Source organism: Diadema antillarum, unplaced genomic scaffold, assembly GCF_040938485.1.
Source record: "Diadema antillarum isolate AM-2024a unplaced genomic scaffold, OU_Dant_1.0 scf00000050, whole genome shotgun sequence".
In the NCBI taxonomy this organism is placed as follows: domain Eukaryota; kingdom Metazoa; phylum Echinodermata; class Echinoidea; order Diadematoida; family Diadematidae; genus Diadema; species Diadema antillarum.
The window spans coordinates 578,503-589,174 of NW_027270939.1; the positions used below are offsets into that span (position 1 = coordinate 578,503).

Consider the following 10,672-nt stretch of genomic DNA (forward strand, 5'->3'; position numbering starts at 1 on the left):
GTCAAATTTTCAAATCCTGGAAACGCGCATTATCAATCACATAATGTAAAAGTGACAATTCAAATACTTGCTTGATAGAAGTCATCTGTAAATTTGGCAGTTTGTTGTCTAGTCACAAACTTTGTTTTTTTTATGAGTTGTGTTTGCATTTATTATTTAAAACATTACAAATATCTTCTCGAGATATATCAAAATGTGCCTCGCATTGTTGTGGATGTATTTTTGAAGCCATGTCTTACTCTTTCATTCTCCGTCTAGAACGTCTTCATTATTTCATCTGTATATTTCTAGGTTTCATTTCTTTTCCCGTATCACAGGAGTGTCATCATGCACGTATATCACTCGAGGAAAGGAGCTTCAAAAACACAGCTCCTTGCTTGAATAAAGATATGACGCAATGGCAGAACGATAGTAAACGTTCGTCTTCTTTTAGTCCGTTTAGTCATGTTTGTGTTCACAATTTTCTTTAGACTGTGTAACGAGATGCTTACAGACTGCATGAAGCTTTAGACTCACAAATTTATAATTAGTTATCGATTCACTGACGCGATCTGAGTCACTAATATGATTTCCCCTCCCCCTTTCTCTCTCTCTCTCTCTCTCTCTCTCTCTCTCTCTCTCTCTCTGTTTCTGTTCTTTTTCCGGAAGCCATCCTGTCACTGTTAGCGAAATCAGGTGTTCCAGAGAAAAGTGTGAAATCTGGCATAATGGGACGGATGGAATTACCTATCGTCTTCGTGGCGGCTTTCATGCTGGCGTCTAACATACCTCATGTCTCTGGTAAGTTGAAATTGAGAGAAATCAAAACTAATGACAAGAAGAAATGGCAGGAAAATTAGTATTTTGTCTGTTTAACCTCCAAATGAATTTAGAGACTAGGAACGAACGTGCTATAAGTAAAATTAAGTACCTCTATTTCGAAAGCGATTGTTATTCTTTGGAAGTTGAAACCTCTTGACTAGAATAAGAAAGTCCTTGGTATTTTGAATGCCTCTCTTGTTTTATCTCACGTTAATTACTGTAACATTTTATGAGGTAACTGTAACAAATCTAAAATTTGGTTCGTTTATGCTTCTACAGAATAATCGCTTGAGAGTCCTTAGTATGTTACACACCTTTTTACCTGACGTTAATTACTGTAACATTTTATGAGGTAACTGTAAAATACAAATCTAAAATTGGTTTGTCATTGCTTTTACAAAAAAGGGAATTCGAATTTGTATACATTCTGCCGATCTAAGTCATATCATTCCTTGGTTTCAAACAGCTCAAAAACCATGAACGTACACGGTCTTCACACCTATACCAATTCAATCCGCCATTTCTGTTTAGATATACATCAACAGACTTCCTTTCACGACACTTTCATCCCCGATTTCAATGTCCACTCGTATCCTACATGCCATCGCAAGTCGTAATTATTTTTATTTAAGTAACCCGAAGCTTTTCCTCGCTCAGAGATCTATAAATCCGACACCACAGTCCGGATGGAATTCCCAGCTCGAATGAATTAAAAATCATACAAATCTCTTTTTCATTCAGACTACCATTAAAACAGCATGCTTCTATCATATCAAATTATGGGAATTAGTTGATTTCTTGTTATCTTACCCAATATATGGGTTTTTTTCTAGCATTTAATATTTTGGGTCACTCTTCCTGATTCCATTCAACAAGTACATTTAGGAACCAGCGCTCACCGCACCCCCTGAACCTTACAATCTAGAATTTTATAGTTGAATTGTAACGCCTGAATAAAGGATAAACTGGCTTCGCTTTCTCTTCGTGCATACAATAGATATACGCTTTTGCGTATATTTGCATTAATTATTGTATGCACTTTTTCTTCAGGCCATTGTCACTTTTACTCTTTTAGCTATTTGCTGCATTCCAGTCCAACCTATTCCACCATAATTTAGTCACAGCAACTTTGTTTCTCTCTCCTGAATAGCTCTAAGTCTTTTTCATTGTTATTAGCCCACTGGTAAGGTAAACGTAATTTAGTTATATTTGAATGTACCGATGACACGATATTATGTCTCATAATTTCCGGAAATTTCATTTGTAATAATCAATTGTTAAATACAAAAAAAAAAAATGTGGACAATAGTTATAATAAAAGTGTTTCCAGGCTAAACCGTCTACAGTTATGGTTTAATGAGAAAAATAGTGATGTATTATATACTTATATTTCAGTCTTTATCCCAAAAATTTTATATGATAGGATGTTTTGTGATACACCTGACCTACATTATATGCAACAAAAGTGATATCTTGAGCATTTTTAAATCACTATTCCCGAAAGTAAATAGGACCTTTAAACATATGAATTCTAATTTGATTCGAGTTACTAATAACATAACGTAAAATCCGTATGTTAGTAAAAGGTTGGGAATAGCAATCTTTTTTTTTTTTTTTTTTTTTTTTTGGGGGGGGGGGGGCATACTGTACACTAGTCACATGCAAACCCCCGGAAATCGACTCTTCTCAGGTTATCTACACGACGATTACCAGCATCACTACTCGATCGTATATACCACTTTTGGTTTCACTACTTTGAATTTACGCCGAAACAATGTAGGCCTACAGTCCCTCTGAATGTACACGGAAGCGTGTACAACCTCCAGAGATGTATTGTGTAGATGAATACACCCTAAGCAACTACAGCTTTTATATCAAATCAGTGTTTCCCATTAAAACGCTGGTATCATTTGTTTTTGCTATATAATCAAAAGCTGTTGATTTATACTCGCATCTTTGTTATTTCGGTTTGTTATTCCGAAGGCTTGTTAATCTGAAAATAAAATACGATTCTTTATTTCGAAAGTTTGTCATTCCGAAAGTGAAATTAAGTTCGTTATCCCGAAGGTTCGATAATCAAAAAAGGAAATAAGGTTCGTTATTCCGAATACGAAATAATGTTCGCTGGTTCGAACATCTTTCATTTCCGGATTGACAAACCCTATTTCAAGATTAACGAACCTTCGGTTTAACGAATTTTATCTTTTTCGGATTAGCAAACCTTCAGAATAACGAACCTTATTTCACTTCGGTATCACGAATCTTCGGAATAGAGACACAATAAAAATAACGAAGCCGATTTCAATTTTGGATTGCGAAAATCTGGGTATATGGATTTTTAGTGTGTTTCGGAATAATAAACCTTCAGTTTAACGAACACCTCCCTATTGTACAACAAAGTACATGACCGTGTATGTCTTGTGGTGTGAAATAGTTTTTTTATTGTAGTTAAGTAAGTCGATAGATGGTTAAAACTGTTTTTTTTAATTTATTTTTTGTGCTTTCAATGAGGCCCCAATTAAGGAGCTCCTATATCCTCCTGTATGGTACCTTGATTTTTTTAAAAATCATGTATCGGTTCTCTGTCACAATGATTTGCTTACCTTTCATGTGCAAAATCACCCATGAATTATGATGAACCATAAGTACATATTATATCTGAAAATGATCATTAATGATTACTTGTACCGTGCATGAACAATAAAATGAATGAATTAAAATGAAATGAAAGTGATAGGATTTGTGATCGTCCATTTTGTTTACAGGTGAGAAACATAATACGCATCGATTATTCTCCCTCCAGCTTCGCTGTTTTCCTGTAATCGGCCGCTAGAGGCATCCATCCCTTACACCGATGCAATTGACTTTGAGGACGAGTACCCCATGGGAAGTAACCTCACTATATCCTGCAAGTTTTCGGACATGCATGCCTACATCTATTGCGATTTACTCGGACTATGGATGAACCGGGCAGACGACACTATATTTATTGGCATCCCGTGTCCCTGTAAGTAGTAAACATGCACGCATATTAGGTAGGACCTACTACGTATATGCATTTTAACCTCTTGCTTACGTCAGAATCTTTAACTCTAAATTTTTTTCATCGAAATACTGGCGATTAAACTTTGATTATAACATTTTAGGAGAATTGCATTTTTGTGAAGTCACAAGAGTTGCATATCGTCATCTATCAACGTTAGACCAGAAGAATTATGCAACTAATATGTGGTCGTTGTTGTTGTTGTTATACCTGAGTTTGAAGTCTCTTGTCATTCACTTGTGAATATTTACCACTAGGCTATTATGTTCTTAGAATAAAGAAGAAGGTCAATAATATATATTTGACACATTTCAGACTGTTTTATCACATTTCATTAACCGTTTTTTTTTAATGTATTATCTGGCTAGCCCGGTTCGGTATCAGTAAACAGGATTCTCAGCTTGCGCATGCGCGCGCAGCTAGGCCTCGGCTCCCTCCAATACCGGCCAAGTCTTTTTTGGTGTCTGTAAAGAGTGTCTCCTTTTTCGACTGAAACAAGAAAACAAAGCCATTCATAATGATTTCAAGCAATCATAACAAAAAATATAGCAAAGATTCTGGGCTTCATGTGAAGTACGATGTATAATCCCTATGTATGTATATTTATTGTATAATTACAATTATTATAAATGTTATAATGCATAAAAGTATCTTATAGAGACATATTATGTACACAATACAGGGCGTTTCTATCATATATCAACATATATTACTCTTACATCATGGAATCCAGTTTGCTTGTGTCCACGATTGTACGTATTGAAGTTTCATTTTCCCCTATTTTTTTCTTTTTTTTTCCTTCCTAATTTGATGTCAGTTGACATTGGTTCATTTGATTACGTTTTATATCTGTTTATAGTTTCATGATTTATTATTCGTTCTCTTATGTATTTTCTGAGGGGTCCATATCGTACAAGCTTTGCTTTTTAGTGGGACCCTCTATTTACATTCTCATCCTTATCATATTTGTACATAATTATTATGTTTTCTTCATTAATCATTATCACAAGTCATGTATAAATTTTTGTTAATCTACATTTTTGCAATAATTACAAATATATTCTGCTTATACATTGCATATAATTTTCTCTGTTTATTTGATGGAAATGAAAATAAATTTGAACTCTTAACTTTGAACTTTTATCTGCTGGCTCGTTATACGGGCCTGACTAAAATCTCTAAATCTGACATGTTGATGGCTCGAAATAAAAGCAAAACAATCAATTGTGAATCTTAGCTGTCCAATCGAGATACCAAAAGATAAAGTTGGTGGAAGACACCAATTTTAGTGCCCCGGGCAACTGGACCACCGCTGATGTCGAGCCAGCGTGTATTATGTTTACATAACAGTGCTTTACGATAGTATATATCGTTGAATTTGAATGACCTTTTTTGCGAATTTCAAATTAAATTCAAATCTTATTTCCAATTACACGTTTATTGTCGATACAGGTTCAAAGAAAATAAAACATACAATTGTATCACAACAACAAAAATGCATATATATTATGGAACTAATTTTTCAAAATAATTGCTTTAATAGAAGAAGGATGCAATTTTACTCGATACTGTTAACAGCGGATAAAATGCTGTCGCCGCTTTCAATAGTTCTTTAGATGGCCTACATAGTTTCACTTTTAGGTAACTTATAGTCTAATTTTCAAGGCACTTTCATTTTTCTCCACCACCTTACCCCTCCCCAAACATCATCAGCTGCGGTAGAGTACTGCGGTCCACCTACTTTTATCAACGAAGACTTCGACCAAGACTTAACGTATTACAAAGACAAACGTGATCGCTACCCCAACAAGGAAGAGATGACCATGTTCTGTCGGTACTCCGCCAACAAGGCTCGCATCGTCTGCGACGGCGCGGTGGACGGCGGCGTCTGGCGATTTGTCTCGCCATCAGTACACGTGCTGGATTGCTTGGAGAATCCTGTCTCCGGTATGATTCGTGATGCTAGTTTGTTTGTTTTTAATATGTTATAATGCTGTACATTTACGCACACGTACTCCAAACGCACATACACCATCACACACACACACACACACACTCACACACACACACACACACACATCGCAAGCCATCACACACTAACACATACGTGTAGGATGATAAGTGCACGATGGCAGATCTGTGAGTAACATAATTCAAGAAACTGAACAACTGCTAAAAGAAATTCTGAAATTGTGAGTTACTTTTTTCAAGCATGATCCTTCTCCTCAAAACAAAACAAAAATATTTGTTCAATTCATTTCAAGCTCTGCTGACATTTTCAGCTTTCAGTAGCAGTTGAGGAAAAAAAAAACGTATTTGATTTTAGTGATTGGAACAACACTTACGTGCTTTATGATTTTAATCGAAAAGATCTATTCACTTGAAAATTAATTTTTGATCATTTCAATTAATTGATATTGTCAATAATTAGGCCAGTGAAGCGTGGCCCGATTGCCAGTTTTAAAATCATTAGTTTTCTCGTCCCCCATTAGTGGTTAGATTTTATCATCTCTCCGTCCCTTTATGAATCAATAGGTTTATAGATAAGTAAATAAGAAAGATGAATAATCATGCGAATGTATTACATGTATTTATGAAGGTCGTGTATTTATCCATCTATGAGCAGAAGTCGTTAAAAAAATGAAAATAAAAAATCTTCCAGCTGTTGAATTCTTTGAAATTATTCCTGACGGTAAACTTTTAATTGACACATTAATTTACAGCTTTACATGAATCAAACAATCAGAAAAATAAATTTTGAAGCTGCTCACTAGAGAATATCGTTTCGAGGGGAAAATGGAATGCAGTCAAGCCTTCGGAAGTCTAGGTTTATGTTTTCAAACAACACATAGGACAGTAGAACAAAACACACTTACGTGTTTCGTTATAATACAAATGAAACGAAAGAAAATATGTCAAAATAAAAATCAGATTACATAATCCTGCCAGAAGGGAGCTTATGCTCTATGAGGGCAATGTGTTCACAGGTAACATAGATAAAACAACAAACAATAACTCCCCTATCATCAAAATGGCATACCGTTTTAAGCAAAGTGATTTGACAGAGATGCTTTTACACTTAATTGCTACTTTCTGCGTGAAAATAAGAATGATCTGTTTGGTCATGCATGAGTGAGCACACATAAAAGACAAAAATACATGATAGTCTTTTTTTTTCAAAAGTCACAAGAGTCATTTTTTTTGAGGGGGATGATGTGTGTGAAACATTTTGTCACCGTTGTATCTTTAAATACTGCTGTTGTTTAAGGTTCTGTAGGTAAAATTGTAGTGTTCAATCCTCTTATTAGACATTATTACCAACACATAACAGTACATGTAGAAAGTTGTTATAGTGTAGTTGAGTAAACATAGCAAAATATGAGCAAGACATGCTAAAATGTACTTTAACTAATACAATAGGGGGTCAAACAGTGGAAAATAGAACAACAGCTGTGTAATCTTATGAACTTTCACCAGTTGATGCCATACAGATTCCCCAAAGACTTGAGAAGTAAACATCTTATCCTTAATGTGTGCGCACTCATGTTTAACTGAATAGGAAGATCAATAGTCAATAAGTGTAGAAAATACCCGTGCCAAACTTTTTTTTGCTCTAAACCTATTTGTTAAAAAATTACGCCATTTTGATTAAGGAGAATTACGTTTTTTGTTTGTGTGTGTGTGTGTGTGTGTTTGTTTGTTTGTTTTGGTTCTGTGAATAAAATGTTTCTAAATCTCTTTCTAAATTCACAGGGGGATTCAGAAATGCTGCCATCTACGGCGGCGTTTTTGTTGGCCTCACCGTCTTTTCTGCGATCCTCGCGTTTGTTGTTCGGTGGGTCAAGTTGAACAAAAGAGGGTGCTCTTTTTTGACATGCTGAAAATATCCACGCAAACTTGTTTGATTTCAACTCATATATAGACAAGCCTATATTGAGCTTGTTTTAACCACTCGTCTGACTAAATCTACACTGTAAAAACATCGGTGTTAGATTTAACACCACGGGTGTTAAATCTAACACCGATCAAACTTCAATAAAGGACCACACCCACAGGTGTTGAAAATGCACTGTGATGGTGTTAAAAAGTGTTCACCTGACACTTCGTGGTGTTAATTTGACACTGTACCTGGTGTTATTTTGACACTGTACTGGTGTTAATTCAAAAATGACACCACATGGTGTTGATTTGATATTTGTTGGTGTTAATATCAATGGTTTAACACCCGTCCGGCTTCAATAAGAGACCACACCAGCTGGTGTTACTGTGGTGTAAATTTATTTTCACATTTTTTCAAAAATCTAGTATTTTAATGTAAAATTCTTGATCGTCTTGTCTAAATTAAAAATCAACAAGAAGTGCAGTTACTAAGAAACTCTTCAAAAAACATTTTTATATTTGGAAATGACACCCGGAGGTGTTAATTTAACACCATAAATGAGCACCGAAAATTTAACACCAGCTCGGTGTTCACTATTTAACACCGGACTTTTTGCAGTGTAAAATCTGTCTAGAAGGCATTGTTTCCGTGTAAGTGTATCTTGGACTCTTCTTATCAAGAAAACAGACGAGATGCAAGGAAATAATATTGAGTTTATGTACGACACTCCACTGAATAGAATATAAATTTCTTGGTTCGAAATGTGAATCTTCCACTACTCGAAACGTAGTTACATCTATATACTGCGATCAAGATAATGAATTATTGCAAACAAAATAGCCCCAGATTCAGAAGACACGTGTGGTTTTTTTTTTTTCAAAAGCGAAAACAGTCTTGAAGAATCTTTGAGCTGAAAAAAAAAACCCTCTCTCTCAAATTTCAAAGCTGAAGAGAAACAAGTAGGTTAACTTAGATATGAACATGACGGATATTACATGTAATAGATATCTTTAGATGTTAATGTTAACACATTTACTTATAGGACATTACATGTAATAGATATCTTTAGATGTTAATGTTAACACATTTACTTATAGGACATTTTTAACAAGTAAGTAAGCTCAATGTCGATACACCGTCATCAAGATTGGCCGTAACGATTAGTAGAGGGAGCCCTCTAATGCACCCTCTTAGAATTGCAATATAGAATGAGAAGATGCGGAACTAACTTTTTAGTTTGAGATCGTCATGAACTAACATATTCTGAGAATATAAGCTGTTGAAATATGAAGTTACCAACATCATTATCAGACTTTAAAGGGGTCGTATAGTTTTGGTTGAGACCTAATTTCAGGTATCTAACATTTTTTTGGTGAGATAATGAGAAACATCTTATGAAATATGAAAGAGCATGTAAATCCATGAGGAATTCAACGTTTATTTGATAAAAATTGGTTTTGAAATGGCTGAGATATCCAAAACAGAGCGAATCTAAAAAAGTGTGGGACCCACATTTTATTACGATCACTTTGTTTTCCTCTGTTTTTGGATGTTTCAACCATTCCAAACCCGATTTTCATCAAATAAACTTTGAATTCCTGTTAAAATGGTATGCTCTGTACTATTTCATAAGTGTTTTCTTGGTATCTTGCAAAAACTCAAAAGCCCAATTTTCATCTCCACCAATACTGTACTATCCCTTTAAACTTGTACGGCTATGTACCCTTTTGCAGGTCTGTTCGAGCGTGCAGAGAGAACGACGAATACCCTTGGACGCGTTTCTGAATCTGCGTGACAAATGGATCTACATCTGGACGGATTCACGAAGCCGCGAGGTCTATTTTGTGGGATGGTGCCAAAATCGGGTATTGGTAGTTCAAATGTCCCTGACAGTGTACAGCAGTATCGCTAGCAATAACCTATACGTTACATTTCATCCTTAAAGAAATTAATTTCACCATTATTTTTTTATTAACAGATAACGAACTTTCTAAAAAAATCGAGTGAAAATACTCACTCTTGAAAGAGTGAATACAAAAAAGTGAATTTAGAGTAAAATTGGGGTGAATTTTGAGTGAAAATGTTCCTTTTCACTGGTTTTAGAGTGACCTCAGGGATCACTCCAAATCGAACATTTTCACTCAAAATTCACTCCAATTTCACTCTAAATTCACTCTTTTTTGTATTCACTCTTTCAAGAGTGAATATTTTCACTCGATTTTTTAGAGAGAAAGTATAGATGCATTGAATAATTTTACGGTCTAAGTGAAAGCAGGAATGATTTCGAATACAATACTTTGTAATTATACGTCAGTTTGACAAGAGACTAACGTTCGACGAAAAAAACCAGTGGGACTAGAATGATACTGATAACAATGGTTATAAAGTTTACATGTCATTTCTCCTCGATGGTGCTGTAAAATAGCGCCCTCGTCACTTTGCTTGGCTGTAGAAAGATTTTGTTCGAGGAGACAGAGTTATCTTTTTTTTCTATGCATTGCTAATAAAACACTACCTTGTTCAAAGACCATGAAGGGAGGGAGAAGGACACCAACAAGGCGTGCTTCCACTTTTTGATTCTTTCAAAATTTCGTTGAGTTTAACTCATTTCGTCTCCCACTTGAGGTTGAGTTTGTTGTGTATATAGAAGCATGGAAGTGAAGGCATGTTTATAGGCCATGTATATAAATAATATTGCTTATTAATCATCTGACTTCGTGTTTCATTATCATTTTATATTTTCTGTATCACACGCAGTAGAATTACCCTTTTACCTGCAGTTGTCGTGATCATGCATTTACTTGTATTATTGATATTTTAATTGAAAACTTACTTATTGCAGGCATTTACAAACCGGAGCAAACCGAAAAATACTACGCAACCCTTTTTTATATAATGAAATTCCTTGATGTCGCAAACCGCACTTGACAAATTTGAGTCCGAACTAT

At 35.1% G+C, this 10,672-nt stretch overlaps 1 protein-coding gene across 1 annotated transcript; it reads left to right on the forward strand.

The window, feature by feature from the left end:
* The first annotated feature begins 652 nt into the window (after positions 1–652).
* LOC139715547 (uncharacterized) lies at positions 653–9,638 on the forward strand. The gene is made up of 5 exons (XM_071627111.1): positions 653–780; positions 3,605–3,808; positions 5,558–5,791; positions 7,598–7,679; positions 9,458–9,638. The coding sequence occupies exons 1-5, from the start codon at positions 708–710 to the stop codon at positions 9,507–9,509; spliced, it is 645 nt and encodes a 214-aa protein (XP_071483212.1). The 5' UTR covers positions 653–707; the 3' UTR covers positions 9,510–9,638.
* Positions 9,639–10,672: the final 1,034 nt, after the last annotated feature.